Source organism: Melospiza melodia, chromosome 27, assembly GCF_035770615.1.
Source record: "Melospiza melodia melodia isolate bMelMel2 chromosome 27, bMelMel2.pri, whole genome shotgun sequence".
Lineage (NCBI taxonomy): Eukaryota > Metazoa > Chordata > Aves > Passeriformes > Passerellidae > Melospiza > Melospiza melodia.
The window spans coordinates 6409216-6436950 of NC_086220.1; the positions used below are offsets into that span (position 1 = coordinate 6409216).

The 27735-nt window shown below is 39.7% G+C and overlaps 1 protein-coding gene across 1 annotated transcript; it reads left to right on the plus strand.

Moving 5' to 3' along the window:
• The first annotated feature begins 1872 nt into the window (after nt 1-1872).
• Nucleotides 1873-13587, plus strand: RRAGC (Ras related GTP binding C). The gene is made up of 7 exons (XM_063177553.1): nt 1873-2139; nt 5586-5789; nt 6518-6717; nt 7567-7681; nt 9105-9247; nt 10521-10669; nt 11168-13587. The coding sequence occupies exons 1-7, from the start codon at nt 1873-1875 to the stop codon at nt 11317-11319; spliced, it is 1230 nt and encodes a 409-aa protein (XP_063033623.1). The 3' UTR covers nt 11320-13587.
• The last annotated feature ends 14148 nt before the right edge of the window (nt 13588-27735 follow it).

The following is a 27735-nucleotide window of genomic DNA, read 5'->3' on the forward strand; positions in this document are numbered from 1 at the left end:
TGATGACAGCAAAAATAAAGGAAAGGGGAAATGAAAGCAGTAGTTGTCTTATGTATTAGATTTATTGGCTGTTAGTCTGCAAAACCCATCCTAAAAATAAGGAAGTTAAACTACCTTGAAAATGTGGCAAGATGGATCAGAACTTTTGTTAGTCATTGTAATCAAGGGCTAGTGAATGCAATATTTGCTTGCCTTAATATTATATCTATTGACCTAAATACACCAGAAGAGAGGTAAAATGAGGGGGAATACTGTTTGTAAAGCATTAATTAGGAAAAAAAAAAAAAAACTGCCCTGAACCAACAAACCAAAACCAAACAAGTAAGGCAAAAAAAATAATTTCCCAAACCTCAGGAACAAAGGACAGAAGAAAGTCCCCTTGAATGTAAGCTAGAACATGAAGCATTAAGTTGCACCATGTGGAAGTAGGGAGAGGGTTTGCTGTGGGAAAGGTGTTGGTGTTTCTGAGTAACGTGATATGTCCTGCTAAGGAAGCAGCAAGGCAGGTAAAGGTGTTGGCCCAGCCATCCCAGAGCACGGAGAACTGACCTGAGCTGTTGGTGCCTGGCAAGTAAACCAAACTTAGAGTTTTCATAACTGTATTTGCTTCCCTCTGAAAGCACTTGGATGTTGCCAACCTTAAATTAGGATTGTGATGAAATAACAAAGATTTGTTAAAACTTCAGCTCAGTGCCTCCTTGCTAAATGGCTGCTAGAAGAAAATCAGTGCCTGTTTAATGAAGACTATTGCTTCACAAGGTAACGTTTTCTTAGTGGCTGCTTCAGCAAAACCTCCCCTGCCAAAATCAGTGCCTCTGATTTATTAAAAATATGGATATTGATGTAGTACTGATAGCCACCAGTGACAGACAAAGACACTCTAACAGTTCAAAGTTAGAAAGTGAATGTTTATTGTGGGATAACTCCCAAATACACACTGATTTACAGGTGATTAGAGAGTCCTTTTATCTGTACAAATATTGACTACCCAAAATACAAATGCATATTCATAACTTTGGTACATCCCATTCCCCACTTAGTATGGGATAGTTCAAAAGCTATTAAGCAAGTGTAGTTTGTTCCTTGAAATGGGTCAGTGGTCCCAAAATGAGGAAGTAAATGAAGTCTTCCTCGTTCTGACCTTTCTACCTTTTCAATGCAAACATGACAAATGAACCCTTGGTAGAACTCCCATTCCCCGTCTTCAATTGGTTTCAGAACAGAGGAGCCCTACAATTGTCTTATTTCCTAAAAGCTATTTATCAGTTCCTATATTCATTATAAACCCAGCTAACCAAACACTGTGCTGACAAAGCAATCAATTATGAGTTAACTACCAACTCTTAACTTCATCAAGGCCTAACCATTATTTTGATTAACTCAAATAAAGCTTATCTCTAGCTAAAACCTTAGCTCCTCTAAAATCCCTTAATTCTTTAAAGTTTATACCTCACCTCTGCTGCGAGCGCTGCGCGACCCCGGTGCCTCTGCTGTGTCCGGGCGCTCCGAGCCCTGCGCGCCCCCGCTGCCGCCGCTCCGCACCGAGCCCTGCGCGCCCCCGCTGCCCGGTGCCGCCGCTCCGCACCGAGCCCTGCGCGCCCCCGCTGCCCGGTGCCGCCGCTCCGTTCCGCTCCGCCCGGTGCCGCCGCCCGGTGCCGCCCCGCCCCGCGGCTCACGTGCGGCAGCGCCGTCAGGTGACTCGGGTCGTCTGACCGGAGCCTTCCCAGCTCGCTGGCGGCCGAGCCAATCGGCGGCGCGCAGCCTGACAGCGGCCAATCGGGGCCGGGCTGGGCCGTGCCGGGCTGGGCCGGGCGAGCAGAGGAGGCCCCGGGACGGGCGCTGGCGGCTGCGGGGCGGCGGGCCCGGGCGGACATGGCGCTGCAGTTCGGCGGGGCGGGCGCGCCAGGCACAGCCGAGGAGCCGGCGTTGGTGGGGGGGAGCTTCGGGGCTGCGGACTCGTTCCCCAAGGACTTCGGCTACGGGGAGGAGGAGGAGGAGGCGGAGCTGGAGGGAGGCCCGGGGCCCGGTGGGCCCGGGGGCGGCGCGGGCGGGCCCGGCGGCGGCGCGGGCGGGGCGGACTCCAAGCCGCGGATTCTGCTCATGGGGCTGCGGCGCAGCGGGAAATCTTCCATCCAGAAGGTGAGGGGCAGCCGGCGGCTCCCCGCCCCTGCCTGCCGCGCTGCCTCTCCGGCGCCGAGCTGGTTCTCCCCGCCCTGCCGCTCTTCGGGCAATTTCTACTTTTTGTTGTGGGCCCGTGTGGCGAAGTTGGAGCGACGGAAGCCTCCTCCTTACAGACGTTTGCTTTCCAGAATGGACTCTGATCATCTGCCCTAGAGAGGAAGGTTGTGTAGCATAGGTTGTAGCCTTTGTATTTCTTCACTTTTAAGGCGTAAAAAGTGAAGACGCTGGTGTGAAATTTATCATGAGTAGGTTTTTTGCGTGGTGTAGGTGTGTGGTGTTTGGCTAGTGCTTCCATTTGGAAGGCTTGAGCCGTTGTTTTGCCCTTTGATGCTTTGAGAGAGACTTCTGCTTTTGTGAGAGCAGAAAGAGCCTCTGGTTTCCTTTAGAGCGAGTAAACGAGAGTCCCTTGGCAAGGAGGAAATGCAGCAGTTCCGGTGCCTTAGGTTTGTTGGTAGCTTTGTGAAGTCACTAGTGTTTCTTAATAAAAATAAGACAAAACTGACTTTTGATTTGCCAGGTAGCTCACTGGAATTGCAGCAGTCAGAACAATCCTTGTTCCTCAGTGCAAATTTTGTTTGTAGTCCCTCCTGTGAACTTTGCATAGGTGATGTTTTTATGGGAGGATGTTACTAGTGAAATGCATAAGTCTCAGCTCTAGACTTAAGGGCCTCAAATTTGTTTCAGATGCAAGTGTGAAAGCCTACAGAGATTTTTATAAAGTTTTTGTGCAGAGAAGCCTTTTTGGACATGACAGTATAGAAGGTATGCATCTGCTCCTTTTAGCAATGTTGTGCAGGCTGCTTGGTGATCCAGGACTGCAGTAAACCAATGAGTTCTGAGCTGACTTCAGCCTCTGTTAGTGAGAAATCTTTTCCATTGTGCTGTGCTGAAATCCAGTGGCAGCCTGGACTGTTGTTGCTTTTTAGCCTTATCAGTTACTCCCCATTATTAAGGTCAAATGCTCCCACTGTATGTGCAAATGTTCTGCTTTCACTGAAAGCCTTTTTTCTAACTCTTTTAGTCATGTGAATGGTATTCGTTGTAGACTCTTATTAGAGATCTGATTGTATTATCCACTTTTGAAAAAACTGAGCCCTAAAAGCAAGAGGAATACAGGAACTCCAGATTACAGATAGATTTCAAGACCTTACAAGTCTCTTTATAGATGTAGCTTTTGGACTTTTTTAATGGTAGTCTTCAATTTTTTGAGGGTCTATTCCAGTAGTTGTATAGGAAAGGAATAGTGTCATATTGAATATGCAGTAAGAGGACATAGAATTTATCTTTTGCCAGTTACTAATCTTGCTTAGGAATTAGAAGTTGTGATTCTGGTTCCTAGGAGCTCATTGTGATGCTGCCTGAGCAAACTCTAATATCAGGAAATTTCTTATTAACAGGGTCCCTGCTCTTAAATCTCTCTAGTTCAAAAATGGGCCAGACCCAACCCTTCTGTCTGGGCACCAGCTGATGACCTCCTTGCCAGAAAATAAGGTTATATGCAAGAGAAACACTGTATTGGGGGAAGCATTGGCTTTGTGATTATCTAGAAATTTCTGTGAAAAACATGATTATTAAATAATTTCATGCTTCTGCTGAGAGCAATATTGACAAGAGATCTCTCACAAAAGAAAGAGCCACAGTCCTAGGGAGGGACTTTTTTCTCCTTTGGTCAATTGGGTTTTCCATGCTGGTGTAACCTATTAATACTCAGTAGCAAATTGTAGGTAAATTTTGGGAATGCAGTGATTGCTTCAGTTCATAAGCAAATTTCTGTGCAGACTTGCATAACTGGACTTACTGTACTCTACTGATGTAATAGGAAACTGGAAAGAGTTCAGGTGGAGAACATCAATCTGATGAAATGTGCTATTTTGGGAAAAAAAAAAGAGGTGACAGTGTTGCTTCCCAGAGACTTATCAGCTTTAAACTGAATTTACGAATTCTGTCCTGCTCTTGTGGGATATGCTGAGTCCCAAAAGAAATGTTGATTTCAGAGTACTTTAGAACTATGCTGCAAACCTTGAAGAATGCAGTACAGCTGCTGTTTTTCTAAAAGTGTTCTTCTCCATACAAATGTCCTGCTGTTTAAAACCTCTTTTAGACCCTGGCCTCCTAAGATGTTTGTCCCAAGGAAATAAATTCTTTCCCTTGGCCTTAAAAGTCTAGGCTGAAGTAATACTTTGAACCTCACTAAACTGTACTAGGTGTGGAGCTGTTTGTCTTGCAGTTTTTTTGACAGTCTGTTGCATCAGGTCTCTAAAGGATGACTTCTGTAGCTGTCAGAAACATCTGAAGAAACCAAAATTACCAAGTTTGCAGTCCCTATTGTGAAGTTTTTAGGTTTACAAAGTGCTGTATATGAAGTTTGCAGTCCCTAATGTGAAGTTTTTAGTTTTACCAAGAGCTGTACATGAAACTTCTTTAATTTTTGCAGTCCTGGTGTATGACTGATTGTTTGGAGTAACTTTCTTGTCTGGTTGAGTTGCATTAGCACAGAGTTCTCTGTTGACACTGGCTGGTTTTGCTACAGGCTGCTTGTACTGCTTCTCTACAAGGAAGGACTAAAATCCCAGTGGGGCTTTTTGAGTTCTGGCAATGAGTCTGTTTATCATCCTGCAGCTAAACTGTTTTTGCCAGCTGGTGTGAAATCCTTCATCCTTTCTTTAGTGAGCTTTCACGGGAAGTTCCACCTACATAAGAGGAATTATTTACTGTGTGGATGCCTGAGCCCTGGAACAGGCTCCCCAGAGAGGGTGTGGAGTCTCCCTTTGGAGCCACTCAAGAGCTGTCTGGATGCAATCCCGTGTCTTGTGCTCTGGGATGACCCTGCCTGAGCAGGGAGCTTGGATCAGATAACCCCACTGTGCTCCTTCCAACCTCACCCATTCTGTGATTCCCTACTCAAAATGAGTTAATAGATGGCAAGCCACCTAAAACTGAGGTGTTATTTTTGTACTCTTCTGTTGTAGCGTAGGAACCATCTGATTATGTTGTGTTTTAACACTTGACACCAGACTGAAGACAGCGTTTCCTTTAGGAATTTCTAAGACTGAAAGGAAAAGTATTAAAAGCTTGCAGTTATTTAACTGGCTTTATGCCAGATCTGACTAGAACAGAATTTGAAAACACTGTGCTAGCCTTGCAGGGAAAAAGAAAGAGTAACTTGGATGTCTGTGTCTCCAGCCAGTAGGATTATTTCTGAAAATGTTTCACTATATGCAGTTGCCTGGGTTTTGTAAGGGATTGGCAATTTCTTTAGCTGATACAGAAAGCTGTCAATTTACCTAAAGAAAGCTATAAATTTTAGAATGGGTAAACCCATTTGTAAAATTCAAATCATAAATCTTTCACTAATTTCTTCTGATAAGATAAAATCTAGACTATTATTTGTGTTCTTTTCACAGGTGGTGTTTCACAAAATGTCTCCCAATGAGACTCTGTTCTTGGAAAGTACCAACAAAATCTACAAGGATGATATTTCCAACAGTTCATTTGTGAACTTCCAAATATGGGATTTTCCTGGACAGATGGACTTTTTTGATCCAACATTTGATTATGAGATGATCTTCAGAGGAACAGGTGCTCTAATATATGTTATTGATGCCCAGGTAAATACAAATCACAAGGAAGTTTTATTTTTACTTTTTGTGGGAAAGGGATGATCAAGAGGCCAGTAATTTATATTTTTAGAAAAGTTCATTTATATTTTCAGATAAGTTCATAAGGCTTCTGCTATGTATGAAGAGATGCATTGGCAATCTGACTTCTGGTGTGTGGTTTTGTTTTGGTGGAGTGACTGGACATATGCTGCTGGTGGAGAGAGTGGAAAAGGGCTCCTACTCTGAACTTACCTGTTGTGTAATAATAGGGAGAACCTGCTTGGTTAGATGGTCTGAATGATCCCTTTTTTCTGCTCTGGAGTTCAATTAATAACACACAGTTCAATTAATAACAGCTTACTTCTGACTTCAGGTTCTAGTATTGTTATACTGGTATCTGGTAGCTTCTAATCAACCTAGGATTTGCACCCTGGGAGGTTTTCTGGTTACTGGGACCATCTTGGGGTCTCTGCCTTGTGCTGGAGTTGAAGTGTAACCCACCTTTTGCTCTGAAGTCTGGTTTTGTGTAGCTGAGCCTTGTATAGCTAATGAAAATTAATTGACATAAAGAATCTAAACTGCTTGGATTTATGACACATCCAGGTATTCTCTTGTCCCATATTTCTATTTAGTTACAGAATTGAAGTTCTTGCACTGAAATATTTTGTCTTTGTGCAGAATGGAATAGTTATCAGGCAGCAACTTTGTCATTCATTCCTGCCAAAACTGATTTACAGGATGACTACATGGAAGCTTTAACAAGACTCCACATTACAGTTTCAAAAGCCTACAAGGTCAACCCAGAAATGAACTTTGAAGTTTTTATTCATAAAGTTGATGGTTTATCAGATGACCATAAAATAGAAACTCAGAGGGATATTCATCAGAGGGCTAATGATGATCTTACAGATGCTGGGCTTGAAAAACTTCACCTTAGGTGAGTTGAAGACTCTGGCATATGTGATTCATGCTGTTGCTGATATGCATACAGATTAAAGGCTTTTAGATGTAATACTGGAACAACTGCAGCAAGATCTGGGTAGTTTCTTATTGAACCAACTTGTATAAAATAAGATTGCTGAATTTATGCACAAGCCTCAGCTGTTAGGCTGACTGAAAAAGAGGCAGGCTGCTGTATCAGATTCCAATCAACAGATTTATCCCTGCTCAGTGATAATTGAAAGTTTCTCTTTCAGTGTAACAGATTTACATGTGGAATGGAGGGGCAGGGAAAAGAGAGGGGAACCTCTCTGCCTTCTAGTCCTGGCTTGCACTGACTTTTCCCTGTGATTAGTGTGACTGGTTGTAAAAGCTCAGACTGTTAGTTGAGATTTGGCTCACTTTTAAGGTATTTTCTACAGACATCTTTAAAACAAGCTATTTTCTCTGGTTTTGTTGTTCTTTTGATTCTTGTGGAGCCAGTATCTCTCTGTTAATGTGAAAAAAGTGGAAGACCAGGAATGGGACTGGAAGAAATCTGATTAAGCATTTTTACACCTATGTGATAAGCATTGTGTAGGCAAAGTGTATTCTAACAATGCTCAGATTTTTGTTTTTGTTCTCCCATCTCTCAAGGATGGGAAAAATCTGTTCCATGTGTACTCCAGCTGCTCAGAACTTTGATTCTTTGTGCAATGTCCAGACATATTTGTGATAAAGTCATCCCAGGCAAAAGTAGCAGGCCTGAATGTTAAAAAATGTAACTTTAACATTTCTATTACAGTTCTGAAACACTCTTGAATCTTCTTTTTCTTTTTTCTTTCATTGCCCTCCCTCCTCATCTCAGCTTTTATTTGACCAGTATCTATGACCATTCAATATTTGAAGCCTTCAGTAAAGTGGTACAGAAGCTCATTCCACAGCTGCCAACCCTGGAAAATCTACTTAATATCTTCATATCAGTAAGTGTTCATCTCACAGAAATTTGAATGAAATAAAAGCAAGTCCTTCTGCTAAAGATTGCTGGCTAGATCTGCCCTTGAGAGATTTGGGTGGCACTCATGTAGGTGTCCTCTGGCAACCTGGTTTTCTATATTAGAAGCTCTTTACCACAGCTAAATTGTACTGGTGTGTGCTTTGGGACTTTCTCTAAGTGTTGACAAAGTGTATTTTGCCTGGTTATAGCAGCTGATGGAGGTTTCCTGCCAGCAGGGTGTACTGATTACTTTGCTAAGGCAATTAGTAGTTTAATGTACTGGCCAGAGATTTTTTGATAATATGAACTTGGCCTCAGACTCAGCTGTCTGTTTCATATGACCTGTGAGACTTTTCCCCTTTTTCTCTTAGTGTTTGTGTTTCTTATTGAATTAGAAATTTGCTGCTCTATACTTTCAATCAAATAAAATATCACCCTGGAGACAAGGCCATCTCATTTAAGTTGTCTGTGAGGCTGTTGCTGGCATTTGGACAACAAAGAAAAACCATTTATATCCAGGAGGAGCTGGACACTTACACATGTCACCCCATGCTGCCATATAGTGCTTGTTTGGTGGAGCACTGTTTGTAATAACCTGGCCCAGTGGATAAAGGATGTGTTGACCTTCCCAGTGCCATGAGGATGTAATCTTGATGCCAAAAATTGTCTGGATGTCCTCAGGACACTGTCCTGGGTATTCAGACTAGCTAGGAAAAGATAAGGAGTGCTTCTGGTGCATAAATAGAAAAGAAGCTTTGCCAGTAGTGTATGTATGATAAATTGAACCACAAAAGGCTTCTAAACTTTGTATGAGCACGTGCACTTTACCAAAGTGCTCAGGTACAAATGGCATTGTGCTTTTCCATGCTCATAATGTGCTACTTTTCATGGGTTTTTAACTTCAGAACCTGACTTAGTTGCTCTGCATGTTAAACTGCATGGCAAATGCTTCGTGCAGAAACTGAACTGCCAAGATTCTACAAGCATAAATTTAAGAGTCAGCACACTGCTATGAAATATCTCTGAGCTCAGTCCCTTAGGAGGATGTGAATTCTGGCTCTTCTGGAGTTAATAGAAACACAGAAGAGGTAGATTGCTGAATATGGATTCTGGAAGCACAGTAAAATGTAACCTTAATAATGATTAGTTAAATAATAAACTGAAAAGAATTGTACCAGAGTCCCCAGTTTTATTTTTGTCAGCTATGTGATGTTGATATGTATTATGGCAACAAGGGTATTGTATTTGTAAAGTAAATGCTCTAAATCTTGTATCTATCCTAAGCCTCTAAATTGCTTCTATTTAAACCATCTTCTGCTATTAAGAATGTGAAAACGTATTAATTCTAGTTGAGATTGTAAAAATGCAATTGTTCTAAAAATTCATCCAAATTCTTTCTCTTTCTGAAGAATTCAGGCATTGAAAAAGCTTTTCTCTTCGATGTAGTCAGCAAAATCTACATTGCAACAGACAGTTCTCCTGTGGACATGCAGTCATATGAGTTGTGCTGTGACATGATTGATGTAGTCATAGATGTTTCCTGTATATATGGGTAAGTGATGAATACTCTTAGGAAAAAAGAGTCCTCAGAAGGTGTAGAAACACCTGTAGGAATAGGTTGCAAACTGTGCAGTTGGTGCTGCCTTTGTCATGCAGCAAAATGCTATCATTTGGTCTTTAGAGCACATTGCTATCAGTTGGTCTTTAGAGCACATTGATTCTGTGAGTAACTAAGCTAAATCCAAATTGTTTGGCAGCATTTATACTTGGTTTGTTTCCCTCCACTGATGGCACTAGACAGCTATGTAACATTTGTAGAAATTGTGTTTCTAAACACAATTTACACAAAATATTCGAAAATACACAAGTATATATTCTTCTATATATGTATATATATATATACAAGTATATTTCAAATAGTTTACACAAGTATTTGAAAATCTGAATACTGCTGTGTCTGGTTTGGCATGGTGGAGCAGGTACATAAATACCTGCAATTAATTGGGGTTAATAGCGTGCCATAAGTGTAACTTGCAGTGACATTGCTTTGAGACTTGCTGCAGTCTGAACAGAATAACAATTGCAAGATCAACTCATCTGCTGCTGACCATCTATGAGGGATGCATACAGTGCTGATATCTCACAATTTACAGCAGAATTATACTTCCCACTGGACTTGAGAAGTGGTTCTGAAGAAGTGATAACTTATGTTAGAACTGTAGCCTGGAAAATGCAGTGCTACCAAGAAAATACCACAGCGTTTCATGATCTGTCTCCTGATGTGTTGATCCAGGGTTGTGTAACTGTTTGATTTGGGGTTTTTTTCAGGAGTGCTTAGAAGTAACTTGCAATACATCATTTGCTTCTATAGTAGTTTATCTAACACTAATAACTTGAAGGTAGAAAACAGCATGCTCATCTTTTCTTGTAAATGCAAGCTGGTGTAGCTTAAGACCAAAAGTGTCCTGCTCCATGTTGCATCCTGTGCCCCAGCCTCACAAAGGAAGCCTTTATTAATTTACCAAAAGTAATTTCACTGAGCTGTCACTCCAAACATCAAAAGAATTCATGCTGGTAGCTTGCTCCTAACTGCTCATTTGTGATAGTCAGTATCTAATGAAAGCCTCTGCCCTGTTTAGATCTGGCTTTCCTGAGAAACTTAAGTCTGATAATGGTCTTACTCACTGGGAGTATTGAGACCTGCATTGCAGGTTCTCCATTTGCTTAGTTCAGTATGAGTAATATTCTTCTAACTGCATTTAGCAGCTGTTTGTCTTGGAAGTTACATGTTAGATGATGCCTTGGGTTAACTTGTTCTTTTTTAGGTTAAAAGAAGATGGCACTGGAAGTGCTTATGATAAAGAGTCAATGGCAATTATCAAGCTCAATAACACAACTGTCCTGTACTTAAAGGAAGTAACAAAGTTTTTGGCATTAGTTTGCATTCTTAGAGAAGAGAGTTTTGAGCGCAAAGGTAAGAACTTCCCTGCCATTGTGCAGTCTTTATATAATATTTTTTATCAGCTATAAAATATGAATATGACTTTACAAGTCGCCTTGATTTTTGTGTGACTAAATTTGTGTAGTTTCTTATGGGAGGAAATTTTTATTTTTTGGAGATAGATCTAATGAGGCCGTATTTTTAAATTGTGAGTCATCACTTTAATCACTGTCCTGCTGCCAGAATGACTTGTGTAGCTAACATGAGCTCTGCTCTACCATCTGTTTTAGTGAGATCAGTGGTATGGAGCCATGGGCCCCTTACCTGCTGTCTAATCATGAATATACAGCTTGCATTCCAAATTATTACCTGAGACAATCCAAATAAATACTAACATCAGTAAAACTTTGTTAAATCTTCTCAATCCAAATTTATACTAAATAATTAGCAAAATACCTATTTGATATTGATTTTGAAGCTGTGTTTACATAAATATGCCAATCTGAGCCCAGTTTTTCCTCTCCTTGCCAGGTTTGATAGACTACAATTTCCATTGCTTCCGCAAAGCCATCCATGAAGTTTTTGAAGTAGGTGTTGCCTCCCACAGGATCTGCAACCATCAATCAAGCACCTCAAATATGAAAGCAGTGACTCACAATGGCACACCTAGGAATGCAGTCTAGAGGAAAGCTAAAGACCTTGGGTAGACTTGTCAGCTCTTCACTCCAAAGTTTTGTGGAACAAGAGAAGAGTAGTCTGAAAGCCTGAAGTATGTTTCAGAGAAGAGTGGTCCTAACTGTGGAACAGCAGATTGTAACTCATGTTGGGCAACTGAGACTACTGTGAAAATACTTTGAGGCCAGTGGAGTTAGAAATGCCAGTTTGAAATCAGCTGTATTGCAAATGCAGTAGGTTTTCAGTTTGGAGTCCTCTTTTAACAGTCTGTGTCTGACTGATTGCCTGGTCAAAACTTACAAACAATTGAGTTGGGTTTTGTGTGAAACACTGAACAGTCACTTGCTTAACTTTTTAAAGTTTTTTTAAATTAATCTGTAGAATATCCTCTTTTGCTTAAGTTTACCTCCTGTCATGCAAAAACAAAATTGGTGTTATTAAGGCTTGTGAAACTCAAGCTTTTTGCTTGCTGAGGCTGGTCTCAAATCATTCCATTAAGTAGTTCTTGTTCTTGCTGGTGTGCTCATAGTTCTCATGAATTCTGTGCTTGTTAAGTGGATGCAAGATAGAGAGCTCTGTTCTAGTGATCATGTGTTTGTTTAGAGAACTGACCTGGAGCTTCATTTTAAGAGATAGTGATACTTTGCTTTCAGACCACACTTCTTGGTATGTCCCCTTTGATGGAAGCGAAGGATTAAAATCAGAAATAAACTACCCGCTCTCTTTTTGCAAAAACATGGATGTCATAAATCTGTGTGATTAATCCTATTCATGAAACAACTGCATGGCTAACTAAACTGAAATGTCTGCCATCTGTTGGAACAAAGCAGCCACTTTCAGCTATTCCCAAGCAAAGAAATTACCAAGTTACTGACTTTTGATGGTGGATCTTTCTCCACTCTCTGACTGATAATCAAGACACTTCCTAGCAAAATGTCTGAGGGTGTTACCTGTGCATGGCAATTAAGTTCACTGTGCCATAATTTACTAATAGTACTGGACTTTGGAAGTACACTGATTCTGTACTATGACAAACACCCTCTTGTTTGTCTCTGTGCAATCTGACTAAAATAGTGGTTTTTCTGATTTTGTGAATTCTGCTGACTTTCATACTATGGGCAGTGTATGTGAATCCTTTAATTTATTGGTATTAATAGTGCAGATGTCATTCTGTACACCAGCCTTGCTGTGCAGGAGGCTCAGGCACTGGCCCATAAAGACCTTGCCTCCTTTTACCTGTCCCTATGTGTGTATAGGTGTTGCAAAGCCATTGGACCAACTATACAAGTCCCACTATAAAAGTTTCTGCAAGAAGAACTAATTGGAGTGATTTCTGCAGCTGGTGTATTTATGTGGTCAGAAATTACCATGGGACTGCTTCTGTGCTTATAGAATGAACTTCCATTGATATATGTAAAAATGAATATACATGCATTAACATTGGGGTGTATGCACATTCTGTGTAAATGGTTTTTTTTTTACAGCAGGAAACTGGAATTCAAGTGCTCTAGGTCTGTTCTCTTAAATCTAGGCTGAGCCCTTTTTTGCTAATGGAACTGCAGAGCTTATTTTGAGGGAGTGCAGTGGGTTCTTAAAATGGGATTTTGTAGTTTGCAAACACTATCACAGTTCAGATTCTGAAGGTAAGAGGAGAAGTAATTGGCAAAATAACAGGCAGAAAGAGTACCCATTTGTGCAGTGAGTTTTCCATGTTCTAAGTACATGCATATGTTCTCTTTCTTTTCACCCACTACAGGATTTTGTGCTAATAAAATAAAAAAAAAAAAAAAAGGTCAAACTGTAACACAATTATTTCTGCCTGTCTTTATGGACAGAAGTCTATAAAGGCCTCTGTGGTTAAGCAAACTTTTAAAATCAATGTTATCTTTATGGTATACGTAAAAAAAGTTAAATACTACATTCCCATTTAGTCAGCCTTAGCTTTCATTTTAATTTTAAACTGTCTCAGAACTAAGCTCTGAAAGTTAAATTTGTTGAAAGTTCAGTTTAAAAGGAGTACAGTATTTTAGTTCACTGAATTAAGATGCTGTTATACAAGGAGAGTGTCAGTAACCCATTGCTGCTTTATTGAGTTTTTGGCTTCTGAAAGCCAAGGGAGGGGGAAGGATAGGAATTAGGCTTTATTTTCTTCCTTGGGCAGGAACTTGTCTCTCCTTCCTGTGCTGACCTGCTGCAGGGAGAGATGCTATTAGAGAGAAGGAAGGCAGTATCACAGTATCTCAAATAAAGCACTGAACTGCTGAGGAAACCATCAATTGAAGCTTCACTTTTCTGCCTTTTTTCCTCCTTTTTCCTCCTCTGAACCTGTATTACTGTGGATGTTCTGCAGTCTTTTTTTGCAAACAATTGAGAACGTGTGATTTTAAGGAGAAGAATGGTGCAGACAGGGGAGGGCACAAGCAAAACAGTAACCCATCTGCTGAGGGAAGGGATAAAATTTCTGTTGAAGAATAAAGCAATTCCTTGCAAGGTACCTTTCAAAGCTTTGCATTGTTGGGCACAGGGGCATTGCTGCAATTTCCCATTGGCAATTATGCACAGGAGAGGGATGGAGGGAAAGGCCAAGCCTGTGAACAGGGGCAGAGCAATTAAAGGCAGTACCACTGCTGCTCTGAAGGTGTAATATGTCACCATTTGGCTGGAAGACACCCAAAATCCCTCCTCACTGCATCTCTTGCTCTGTATCTCATGGATAGCTGCTGTCCTGTTGGGACGATGAAACAGGAAAGCCTCATAAATATGATTGCCTGGCAAAAGATTTTGAGAATATGGAAACTATAAGTGAGATTGAAATGAAAGCAAGCTTTGAGATCCCTCAGTTACTGAACAACAGGAAAACAATGGCAGGGCCAGCTGAAGGTGATCCCCTTTGGATCAAACAATCCCCTCTGCTTGCAGACAGGCCCAAGGCTCAGAGCAGACCCTGCCAGCTTGGCAGAAGGGGCCCAAAGAGGAGTTTTTAGGGTTTAAAATGTAACCCAGTGTGGTAATGTTATTGGTATGGTAAATTTACGTAAATTTACATACAGCCTATTAGAATAGGCTTTACATTGTATGGTAATGTTAAACCTATTCTAATAGGCTGTATGTAAATGCTGTAGGATTTGTATCTTGTACTAGAGTGGATAGTGAGAATTAGAATATTCAGCACAGAAGAAGATTTATGGTATTGTAATGGGAACCTCGCTCTCGCTCTTGCTTTTTATTCTTTGCTCTCTCTTTGTGGCTCCTCTTTGGGGTCTGCTCTGAGCTGTGGCTGGCAGCTCCCAGCAGGGCCCCTTTGCAATAAACCACAACTTCCCAGCCCTGGCTGCAGAGATCTCTGCTCTCTGTCCGTCCCCACCATCCCACCCTCGTTGCTCCAGCGCTGTCCTGCTCGGGGAATGGGATCAGCTGCGCTCGGCTGGGAGCTCCTCCCGCTCCGGAGCGCCCCGGGCAGCTCAGCCCGGCCTCGGCCGCCGCTGTGCGGGCTCGGGGCGGGCTCAGCCCCGGCCACCCTCGGCCTCTCCCGCCCGCCGTGGCTGTGGGCAGCCCTGCCCCGGGGCCGGTACCGGAGCCGCCCCGCCCGGGCCGGGCAGTGCGCGGCGCTGGGAGCAGCCGGACGGACGGACGGACGGACGGACGCCTGTGTGTGCGCGGTCTTCTCTCATGTGGGGAAAATTTTCTGTTCCTTTTGGTGCGGAATAGCGGGACGCCTCGTTGTGCTTGGTCTTTTCCCATTTAGGAAATATTTTGAGTTCCCTTTGGTGCGGAATAGAGAGATGCCTGTGTGTGCGTGGTCTTCAGGAAAGATTTGTGTTTCCTTCCGTGCAGAATGGCGGAACGCCTTTAGTAAGACTCCACAACCGACGCCTGTGTGTGCGTGGTTTTTATGATTTAGGGAAGATTTTTGTTCCTTTCAATGCCGAATAGTGGGACGCCTGTAAGACTCCGCAATGTATGCGTGGTCTTCTCTCATTCAGGAAATATTTTGAGCTCCCTTTTGTGGCGAATAACGGGACCCCTGCGTGTGCGTGGTTTTTATCATTCAGCGAAGATTTTGTGTTCCCTTTAGTGCAGGATAACGGGACGTCTGTGTGTGCGTGGTTTTTCTCATTTAGGGAAAGTTTTAAGTTCCTTTTGGTGCGGAATAGCGGGACGCCTCTTTGTGCGTGGTCTCTTCTCATTTAGGAAATATTTCGAGTTCCCTTTGGTGCCGAATAGCGAGACGCCCGTAAGACTCCACAACAGACGCCTGTGTGTGCATGGTCTTTTCTCATTTAGGGAAGGTTTTGGGTTCCCTTTGGTGCGGAACAGAGAGACACTTGTGTGTGCATGGTCTTTTCTCATTTAGGGAAGATTTTTGTTTCCATCGGTGAGGAATAGCGGGTTTGAGTTTTGGGCTTGCAGCAGCCGCTCGCTGTAGACGGCGCTCTGGTAACGCGTCTGCAGGAAAGCTTCAAAAATGAGATTCCACTGACCCCTGCTGCTGTGTATGTGGCCAGCTTCTCCCTGCCTTTCCTTTTCTTGCTATTCTCTACCTCCCAACACAGTTTTTTTTTATACTCTGAAAGTTGTGGAAACTGTAGCAGGAGAAACGTAGCCTTTAAAAAAATGAGTTCTAGGGATGCCTTCTCTGAATGCTGGCGTTCTTTGAGGTTTGCATTTGGTAAAAATCTCTTGTGCTGTCTGTTTAAACAAGCTGGAAGCTGGACTTGAAGGGACACTAATTAAGTTTGCTTATGACACTAAATTTGGAGGGGATGTCAACTCCCTCAAAGGAAAGTGAAAGTTGCTCTCTCATAATATATTGTTAAATCTGTAATTACCTTACAAAATGTTTTTAAAACCTTTTACCCTATGACATAACAAAGATAAAGGGAATTATGTTAATTCCCTGCTTTTATGTCACTTGGGGCAAATAAAAGAGAAGCTATTGCAGTCTATCCATATCTTGCTTGACTTTGATTTTTACAATCAAGTTTGTATTGATGTTGTGCCCATCCTTCTCTCCCACCAACAATCTCTCCATCCTTTTGGGCTCCTAACTGATTATTCTTTATCTGAAATCTGTAAGAAGAAGTCAAAGAGGAAATATGTTGAAATACCAAGTAAAATTAAACCACCTGGTGGATAAAAGTAGGGTGGATCCATTTCATTCTTTTTGGCTTGCAGCGAGTGAATTGGTTATTCAGTGCTCCCCTGTGATCTAAAGACTTTATTTTCATGCCCTCTAGATGGCTGTCTTGTTCTCTTTGAAAGAATATTACACTCTCTGATAGAGCTGTAAGGCAGAAAGTTTATCTAATTAGTCTCAGTTTCTACACGTTTGTGTATTTGCAATGTGCTTTAACGTTTATGAACAAAAATTACAGTATGTGACTTGAAAACCTCCTGTGAACCACTGTCAGCTGATATGTCTTCTGTTTCTGGGCAGGAGGTGGATAAGTACTAACTTGTTTCTGAGAATTGAAAGTATTTACTAATAAACTTTCCATTGTATCAAAAAGCTGCTAACTTATTGCACAAGAAAACTTTTGTAAATGATAATATAATTGCCAAACAACAGCTTAATAAAGCCACATCTTCAATCATCCATCAGCAGTGTGGAGTAAAAATTTCCTGAGGTTTTCAGTTCTTCCTTGTTAAAAAAAAAAAACAAACCCTAAAATTTTTGGTTCTTGAAGTCCTTCCTTTATTTCATTAAATTTAAATTTTGTTAAATTTTATCTTCAGAAGGTGAATGCTGATAGTTGGTAAATCTGTAGCGGGGTCCTCATGAGGTGTTCATTGGATGTTATCCCATCCAAGCAGGCATTTTAACACAAACATACTTATATCAACTATTTCACTACTATATCTAAGCTTAATTAATAACGGAAATAAAAATGATATCTTTATAATAGTTACTTTAACAGCACACATATAAAATCCATTTTAATATTTGTGAAAAGCTAATATTACAGTATGTATCTATATTATCTGTATACTATCTATATTATAGCATGTATCTATATTATATCTATATTATAATATGTATCTATACTTCTATACTTCTATATATACACACTATATGTACTATATATAATATATCTATATTATAACATGTATCTATACATATATACATACATATATATATACACACACTATATATACTGTATATTATATCTATATTATAATATGTATAATATATACATATTATAATATAGATCGGGATCTCTGCCCTTCCCAAAATCTCTCCAGACCTCCCTTCCTAAAATCCCTCAGGATCTCTGCCCTTTCTATCCAAAATCCCTCCACATCTCTGCACTTCCCAGCCAGAACCCCTCGGGATTTCTGTGCTTCCCAAAATCCTTCCAGATCTCTGCCCTTTCCAGCCAGAATCCTTTGGGGTCTCTGCCTTTCCCATCTAAAATTCCTCAAGATCTTTGCCCTTCCTAAAATACCTTGGGATCTCTGCACTTCCAAAATCCCTCAGGATCTCTGCCCTGCCCAACCCAAATCCCTCCAGATCTCTGCACTTTCTATCCAAAATCCCTCCAGGTCTCTGCACTTCTCAGCCTGAATCCCTTGGGATCTCTGCCTTCCCAAAAGCCCTCAGGATCTCTGCCTTTCCTAAAATCTTCTCAGGATCTCTGCCTTTCCTAAAATCTTCTCAGGATCTCGGCCTTTCCCTGAATCCCTCGGGATCTCTGCACTTCCTAAAATCCCTCAGGATCTCTGCCCTTTCCAGCCAAAATCCTTCCAGATCTCTGCCCTTTCCAGCCAGAATCCTTTGGGGTCTCTACCTTTCCCATCTAAAATTCCTCAAGATCTTTGCCCTTCCTAAAATACCTTGGGATCTCTGCACTTCCAAAATCCCTCAGGATCTCTGCCCTTACCAGCCAAAATCCCTCCGGATCTCCGCTCTTCCCAGCCTGAATCCCTCAGGATCTCTGCACTTCCTAAAACCTTCACAGAATCTCTGCTCTTCCCCGAATCCTTTGGGATCTCTGCGCTTCATAAAATCCCTCAGGATCTCTGCACTTTCTATCCAAAACCCCTCGGGATCTCTGCACCTTCCAGCCAGAATCACTTGAGATATCTGCCCTTCCCAAAATCCCTCAGGATCTCTGCCCTGCCCAGCCTAAATCCTTCGGTATCTCTGCACCTTCCCAGCCCAAATCCCTCCCGATCTCTGCCATTTCTATCCAAAATACCTCAGGATCTCTGCGCTTTCCAGCCAGAATCACTTGAGATCTCTGCCCTTCCTTAAATCCCTCGGGATCTCTTGTGCTTCCCAAAATTCCTCCAGATCTCTGCCGTTCCTGAAATCTTCCTGGGATCTCTGCTCTTCCCCGAATCCCTCGGGATCTCTGCCCTGCCCAAAATCCCCCAGGATAAGGGATGTCTCCAGCTGCACCCTCCCCTCACCTTGGCCACTTCTCTTAAGAAGATCTTCATCTCCATCTCTTAGGCAACAAATGGAAGATTTGCTGAAATTCCCTGAGAGAAAGAAAGGAAAAAAAGTAAAAAAATCCTAATCTCTAACACAGATGGAGACATTTACTTCTCACTGTGTTTCTTTTGTTTCTAAATGACTTTACATATATATTTTTTCCTGCTTCTGAACTACCAAAAATGGAATTTTCTCACTGAAGAGGAAGTGCCCTCCTTTTGACAGCATTGATCTTGGGGTGTTCAGAAACTACTTCAAGTTAATTGCTGTTAAAAACAATTGATAAGGGATGATAACTTACCTGATTGAGCATTGATTAAAATAATTGCTTTCTGGAAAAGGCTCCCTCATAAGTTAATGCTTCTGAAGGGGAGATCATGAGATTATTAAACATCCTCCTGCTGTCACAAAGAATGATGTCAGTTTTCATAAGTGACAATTAGCACAGTGATAGCAACTTTAGGTTAGGAAGTGACTGCCTTAATCTGCCTCTCCTGCATACAGAATCACAGAATGGGCTAGGTTGGAAAACACAATTTTTGTTGGTCAGTTCAGAAAAAAAAATCAGAAGTCAAATAAGAGTCTTTTGAGGTTAAGAAAAAAAATCGCAATGATTACATTTGACTTTATTAAATTATTTGTTTTTACAGAATTTCAAATCTACCTAATTTAAATATATTTCCAATGGAGTAGGTAATATTTGATAATATTAGATAATCTTGATAATATTATTAAATAAGCTTCAAAACCTGCATTGACTTTCAGAAATGCTTGATCATCTGAGCAGTTTATCATAAAAGAAAATAAATCAGAAAACTCAAGGAGCAGGAGAAAGTTTAAGGTTTATTTAAGGTTTATTCTTTGAGCAGTTGTGTTTGTGTGAGAATGATGTGTCACCAACCAGGTGTGGTGACAGTAAAAGCAGCAGTGTTTGAAGAGAGGATGATTGCTGAAATATGTCAAAAGTAAATGAATGTAAGAGTTGTTGGGGGAGGTCTTGTCTTTGGAAAAGATGCTTTCAACACACACGTACAAAAAATTAGTTCTGTGTCTGCAGCAAAGTCAAAAGTTGGGTAATAATTTTCCTATGTGTGTCTCTTTCTTTTTTTTCTGATAGTGCCTTTTGCAGAATATACTTATTTAAAATGCCAAGAGCATATAATTTTCTCAAAACTTAATTGAAAATACCATAAGGACAGTGTAAATTTAAGTGAAGCTCTGGATTTCATGGTCCACATCTTTTCCAGATTTTGCATTATTCCTTCCTTTTAATCCTGTACAGGAGCTACAATGTGTAACTCTTGATAAAATAGGAAAAGTTTGCTGCAGTTTTATTGAAGTTCCCACCTTTTACTCTGTATGAATTTCCTTTTTAATATCTGATACTGGAATGATAAAGTGTATATATATATATATATAAATATAGAAATATAAATATGCACCTCTATAGAAGATTTATAAACTATCTGTTTAGTTTTAAACATGTAGATGACATATCTGTAAGGTAACTTCAGGATTCCTCATATGATAATCTAGTCATGTTATCAATTTACTGTCTGCTCTAAAACCACTTCTTTATTCCTGGTTTTGCTTGGGGATTCAGTTAATCAGAATTATATGTGCATAGTCTAATATTTCATTTTTTTTATTGTCATGCTTCCTCTCTGGAGAAGTAATTATGAAGTGTGCTAGCACTCAAGTAAATCTAGATCTTATGTAAATAACAAGAGGTTTCTAATTACATGAAGAATGAATAAAGAGAAAATAGTATCATCAGCACATGACACTGCATGTAATCCAAATATATCCTGAAATAGTGGGACATTTTATTAGAGAGGCATTAATAGCATGAAATATTTAAAGTCTGGTGTCAATATTGTCCATAATGTTTGTTGAGTTGATGCTGCCAAATGATTAATAAATGGAAAATTGATAGCACTCTGAGATGTAACTGATGCAAGCACGTTTTGGTTTTAGCAACATTCATCAAATTCTAGAGGGATTCCTGTTCCAGAAATATATAAGAAATATGTAGGAGTAAAAAATATCTGGTTTTTATCCTAGTTGCTGAGGTGCAGCTAAATAAGTGAATCACCTTCTTTTGCTTGTTTCCTTATTAATCCTGCATAATTCCATTAGCAAAAGAGAAATGTGTAGAGTGACAGAGTTTGTAACCTCTGTTGGTTGGAAGGAGGATGCCTATTTCTTAGGATGTGCTAGAAGATTGTATCTTAGCTTATTCTCCCACATAACACTCTGCCTAAAGTTGTGTGACTAGAGGAATTCCTGTTCCAGAAGTGCATAATAAATAGGTAGGGGGGAAAAAAGATCTGTTTTTTATCTGAGCTGCTAAGGTGGAGCTAAATAAATGAGTCACCTTCCTTTGCTTGTTTTATTTTTAATCCTGCATAATTCCATTAAAAAAAAAGAGAAATGTGTAGAGTGACAGAGGCTGGAAGGAGAATGTCTACATCAATTTCTTAGGATGTGCTAGAAGACTGCATCTTAACTTATTCTCCCACACAATACTCTGCCTAAAGTTGTGTGACTAGACAAATTGCTCTTCCAGCAGTGCATAATAAATAGGTAGGGGGATGAAAATATCTAGTTTTTATCCTAGCTGCTAAGATGCAGCTAAATAAGTGAATCACCTGCCTTTGCTTGTTTTATTTTTAATCCTGCAGAATTCCATTTACAAAAGAGAAATGTGTAGAGTAACAAAGGTTAGGAGGGTGATGTCTACATCTATTTCTTAGGATGTGCTAGAAGACTGTATCTTCACTTATTCTCCCACATAATATTGGGCTTAAAGTTGTGTGACTAGAGGAATTGCTGTTCCAGAAGTGCATAATAAATAGGTAGAGGGACAAAAATTTCTGGTTTTTATCCGAGCTGCTAAGGTGCAGCTAAAAAAGTGAATCATCTTCCTTTGCTTATTATTTTTAATCTTGCATAATTCCATTAAAAAAAGAGAAATGTGTAGAGTAACAGGTTGGAGGGAGGATGTCTACATCAATTTCTTAGAATGTGCTACAAGACTGTATCTTAACTTATTCTCCCACATGATACCGGGCTTAAAGTTTTGTGACTATAGGAATTGCTGTTCCAGCAGTGCATAATAAATAGGTAGAGGGATAAAAATATCTGGTTTTTTATTTTATCCTAGCTGCTAAGGTGCAGCTAAATAAGTGAGTCACCTTCCTTTGCTTATTGTTTTTAATCCTGCATAATTTCATTTACAAAAGAGAAATGTGTAGAGTGGCAGAGTTTGTAACCTCTGTTGGTTGGAAGGAGGATGTCTATTTCTTAGGATGTGCTACAAGACTGCATCTTAACTTATTCTCCCACACAATACTCTGCCTAACGTTGTGTGACTAGACAAATTGCTCTTCCAGCAGTGCATAATAAATAGGTAGGGGGATAAAAATATCTAGTTTTTATCCTAGCTGCTGAGTTGCAGCTAAATAAGTTAATCACCTGCCTTTGCTTGTTTTATTTTTAATCCTGCAGAATTCCATTTACAAAAGAGAAACGTGTAGAGTGACAGAGTTTGTAACCTCTGTTGGTTGGAAGGAGGATGTCTATTTCTTAGGATGTGCTACAAGACTGCATCTTAACTTATTCTCCCACATAACACTCTGCCTAAAGTTGTGTGACTGCCTCACAGCAGAAGGTTATTAACCACGAGCAGATGGCTTCAGTCCTGGTGGTGGCACTTAGCACCCTCACTCCAATGCACCAAGCATTGGGAGGAAGGAGCAGGAACCCAAAAGAATAAATAAAAATAAATAATAATAATAACAATAACAACAAACCAAAAAGCAGTGTAAAATGATAACGGGGGAGTGTGCAGTCCCTCTCGGCGAGCAGCTCAGCAGAGCAGAAGTGTGGCCCCAGTCACGGCGCTGTGAGTCATTATTAGCATCCTTCGCCTGCAGGCTCGGGGCAGCGATGCAGGAGAAGCTCACGCTGGGATGCTGATAGCTCCTCGCAGTGACTGTGAAACTAATCAGGCTGCTGAAGGCTCGCGTTTGTTCCCTGACAGACACATTCAGAATCAAACATCAGCGCTATCCCTGCGCTTCTGTGAGAGCACAAAGCAGCGCTGCTTATTCGCTATGAAATGCTGTTGTTGTTGTTGTTGTTGCAATAATAAAAATTATTATCATTTTTTACCAGCTTCGGTTCTCTGAGGAATAAGGAAATGTCCCTCTGGGAACTGCTGCAAATGTGACATTTTATTTTGTAAATTGTTTCTCTGATTTGGACAGGGCAGGATGTTCGTTTTCAACATTAGAATAATATTTTTCTATTAGCCTAGGAAAGGCATTACTTGAATGAATATTCTTCTGGTGCTGCTCTCCATCATTATAGTGACAGCACAGGAATTATAATATTAGTCTAATTCTAAAAATTTTCTACCTTGTGCTCATTTTCTATCCTTGATTGTTTCAGCATCTTTACATAATGTGACTGCCACACAGCTCTTCTTTTGTAATGATAAAGGTATTTATGCTTGGTCACTTAATAATGCTTCAGATTCTTTATTGTAATATCTAAAAGGCTCTTGAAGTTTGAATAGAATTCCAGTTCCTTTATGGTCTTTACCATGTTGTGCCTTCTTAGCTAGCTATCTGTATTTGTAACTGTTGATAAAGAGAACAAAAATTGATGTTAAATGGAAGCATGGGAGGCCTTCAGGGAAGGGAAGACTGAAGCCTGAGAAAGGCAAAAAAGGCAGGTTCACAGTAGGCTGCAATTTCAGCATTGCAGCTCTCACATCCTATGTTTTGTGGCACAACATATATTCTGTCCTTTTTGCAATGATGACACTGGAAAGCCTTTGCCTTTCTCTGCATTGACATGAGGAGTGCAATCTTAAATATCTCGTGTTCATTGTGCCATATAGAAAATGCCCACTGACCAGAACTGGGCTCCACAAGGGCCTGTTTACCCAATTGCTTTAAACAGCAAAGAGAAAATACCAAAACAAATGATGGGCTTAAGATTCTGCTTTGTAAAGGATTTGGGTGTCTGAATTCATTAAGTAACTGAGGCAGGTCAGTCCTTTTTTTTGTTTTGTTTTGTTTTATTTTGTACAGAATAGAGCAAGGAGAAGGTTCAGGCAGGAGTTCTAGAGCAAAAATTTAGATACACAGGGAACTCAGAGCTGAGTGGAGCATTTGGGAATTAGGGTGATAGATCCCACTTATAAATTTATTGCTGAACGGTTCTTCTATGAGTTCTCTATTTCCTTTTTCTGAAGATTTGATAGAAGAACATTTAGTTCCCCATGCCTGTGTGCATGACCAAACCAATCACACTTATTGATGCTTGGGACAGCAGTTATGGGTGCCTGCCATTTTTAATTGTCTCAAACACGAACTGTCAAGACAGAATTTAGTGTTTTCTGAACCAAGTGGTCAAGACACATGTTCCTCCTCTCTCATTTTCTCTATTGATTGTATTTGAAAGATGTTGAATGCAGGAATGGTTTGAAGAGCAGCACTGGAAGTTAAAATGGGATTAAACCAGAGACTCTATAAAGGAGAGAGTGTTGGAGACTTTGATTTGCCTCAGCTGGCTGAAATAAATTTGAAATGTAGGATAAACTTTCACCTCATGTTCCTGTGACAACCTACTTGACATAAACAGCAGTTATACAGAGCTATGAATTTAACCTTCTTGTGGCTGGGTTTAAAATCTGAGCAAAACCAAGAGCTGGATTTGGATGCATTTTTGTAAATTTGCATCACTGCTTTATAACTCTATAGCAAACTCTATTGCTTTATAAGTCATGGACTGCAAATGCTGATTCAGATGCATATATACAGTTTTGAACTTCAAGTACTTAAAATAGTATTGGGTAATCCTTTAATTGTTTGGAGTTTGGAAAAGATTATTTCTGCATGTGTGTACTTTGTTTTCTTTGAAATTTTCATTGTGCTTTGGAATGGTAACTTACCAGAGCTCTGTACTTGTCTAGAAAGGATTTGTGTATCTGAATTTACTGAGTGCTAAACAGCAATTTGCAGCTGTATGGCTGGAATACTTGCAAATGATTTGCAGATTTCAATACACAAACTGAAGAAATGTAGAGAAAACTTTAAATTTGAGGATTTTGACTTTAAAGATTTTAAGTAATTGGATGCTTTGGGTGTAGTGAAGCTGCTGGTTCAAAACACATTGATAATAGCGGATATTGGAATATTTTGTTCATCAGTGAATACTTTCAAATACTGCCTAAGTAAACTTAATTAAGGAACACAAATTCAATTTGAAAATTCAGCTTAATTTTCAAACTTTAAACTTTAAAGAAACTGTAATTCAGTGTAACTTAGGCACACAATATCAAGTGTGATGTTTTCTAGATGATGTGAGGCTCTTGTCAAATCTTGCATTTCAGTGACAGCCATCTGATCTAATTTCTGTCTCTTGATAATGTTTTGGTGACTTGGAGGAGTCCAATCAATGCTGACCATGGCAGATAACATGAGTGACAAATTTTGCTCTTCTTATCTGCACATTCTTCTTGGCATATCTTGACTGATTTCTGTTTTTATTGCTTTTAATTCTCTAAACATTAAGAGAACAGTATAAAAAATATAATTATTGTCTGTGCTGCTGTTCTTTCATTTTTGGGTTTTTCCATGAAGAATTACACTGCAGGATTTGTTTGTTCCTTTTGGTTTTGTTTTGTACAGCAGGAGACAATGGTAAATGCTTTGTTTCCCACCATCTCTTCACTGTATTCCCTCCCTGAAATTTCTGCTCAACCTTTCTGAAGAATTTTTAGTTTCATCTCTTAAAAATAGGTTTGTATAAGATGGTTTAAATGTGTTTACAGTGCATGTCTTAAACATCCAAGTGGCCAAAGCATTAGTTAGGGCTTTTAGACTTTTCTTCTGCTCTATTTACTGCCTTGGGCAAAAAATTTGAGGGAAAATATGGATACTTTAGTGAAGGGCAATAATTTGAAAGAACTTTATTTCTTGGTGTTAAATATATACTGAATACAGGTAGAATGTGAGGCTTGTTTAACATAACATTCCAGTTTAGTTATTGTATAACAGAGTAAGAAATCCCAGAGGAATTTTTTAAACAAGGCAAAATAGAATTGCATACACTCCTTATTATTGCAAAAGTTTCCTTAATCACATTGTTTAAACTCTGCAATACACTGTAATGCTTATTAGCGATTTTTCATTTTCAGCTGTCAAATAATTTCTTTTGCTAACTCTGGATAAATAGCATTCTCAATATTTTTGGTTTTTGTTATAGATGATGTCTATATGACCAGACAGCTGATAAAATAAAGAACTATTGTGTTTTCCACTGCATTGCATTTAGAGGTTCAGATGCAATTTATTTGATTTGTAATATTTTATAAAAGTTTCTTCAACTAAAATTCTGTTAGGGATTCTTGTTGTCAAAGGTAATGAAAGGAAATTAAATGTTCTTTGACCTGTAATGACAACAGATGGTCTGGGTCCAAAGAGAAATAATCTCATGGTCTCTTTTTGTTCCTATTTTCCAAAGAAAACTCTACATTATCACAAGTCCCTATAATTAGAGGCACTGAAATGTTCTATTCAATGGGCTTGTGTGAGGAAATAAATTTGGAATATCAAACCTCCATAATATAATATATAATATATGGTTTGTCATGCTATTTCCAATAATGGTTCCCCTTTTCAGATTTTCCTTGATATTATTTTGTTTACCAATTTGAAATTTGATTTGGTTTTCAATTGGAAGTATTCTGAGAAAAATGGAGAAGGATCTTCAAGAGACCCATTAAGGCAGCAACGAGTGTTTAAAAGAAAATATGTAAATAAGTCTATTTTTTGTTCTTTGTTTGCTGTTTTTTGTTATTGTTATGGGGGGTTTTGGGTTTTGTTTTTGTATTTTTTTTTTTCAATTTTTGTGGGGTTTTGTGATAAGGTTTTTTTTCCTGTTTTTTTTTGGGGGGGAGAGAGAAGGACACAACCTGGGGCTATTTAGGATCTATATCCTTTAGTATGGAAAAGTCTTTAAAATTTAAACTTTCTTGGTACTTTTTTTTTTTTTTATTAGAAGCAAAGTAAAAAAACTGGCATAGCTAATTATTAAGATATAGTCAGGCTAAGTGGTATTGGGTAAAAGAGTAAATAGAATTTAAGATGAAAACAAAATCTTAGCAACTCTGAACTACTTGAATTTTTAAAACCTTTAAGTTTAACATTTCAGGAGCCTTCAAGTCAGATAACATCGGAAAAGGGACACACTAATTCTGTATTTCAACCATTAATGCCTTCTTGAACCCATTAACTTTTTAAGTGTGCCCTGTACTCAGCTAAATTGGGTTGTCTGGAAATGTTCAAAAGTACCAAGACATTGTGGACAGTGCAGTGCTGAAAACGGATCACCTCTTCTATTCAAAAGTGCTGATGCAGGGCATTTGTGGTTTTTCACCCTGTGTCTAATTCATACACATGTAGTCCTCTCTCCTTTCTTTTCACACCAGCATTCCTGCAGAATTTTTATCATTTTTTTTCCTTTCCATGATGATCCTTGCATGATGATGAAATTAATTCTCTGAGTCTTTTCATCCTGTGAAAATCTGACTTGCTTGGCTTCCATTTATATGATTTTTCCCCCCTTTCTTAAACTGAGGTATTTCTCTGCTTCCCTATAGGAATGTGCTCCCGGTTGATAGAGTGACAAAATTATTCTTTCTCCCCTTAAAAATGAAAAAAGCCAGAAGTTTCTCTCCTCAATTAGGTGAAAAGGCATCTCATAGGACCTGGGGACTTCACCTCAAACTTAAGGATAGCCAACTGGACAGAAGCCAAAAATTCTCTCCCTTTATTGAAATAAAGTCAAAGGACTCCTCTGTCTCCTTTTTGGACATAAACCTCTGGTGTTTGTGGAATAATTTTCCTGACAAAAACAAGATAAAAGAAACCCCTTAGAAATAACATTTGGAGACCCACGGGGACTTTGG

What these genes read in the sequence shown, in the direction of transcription:
- RRAGC (XM_063177553.1), top strand. Translation starts at nt 1,873, where the DNA reads ATGGCGCTGCAGTTCGGCGGGGCGGGCGCGCCAGGCACAGCCGAGGAG. An exon ending in GGAAATCTTCCATCCAGAAG is followed by an intron (nt 2,140 to 5,585) that starts GTGAGGGGCAGC and finishes TTCTTTTCACAG; the next exon opens with GTGGTGTTTCACAAAATGTC. An exon ending in AGAGAGTTTTGAGCGCAAAG is followed by an intron (nt 10,670 to 11,167) that starts GTAAGAACTTCC and finishes TCTCCTTGCCAG; the next exon opens with GTTTGATAGACTACAATTTC.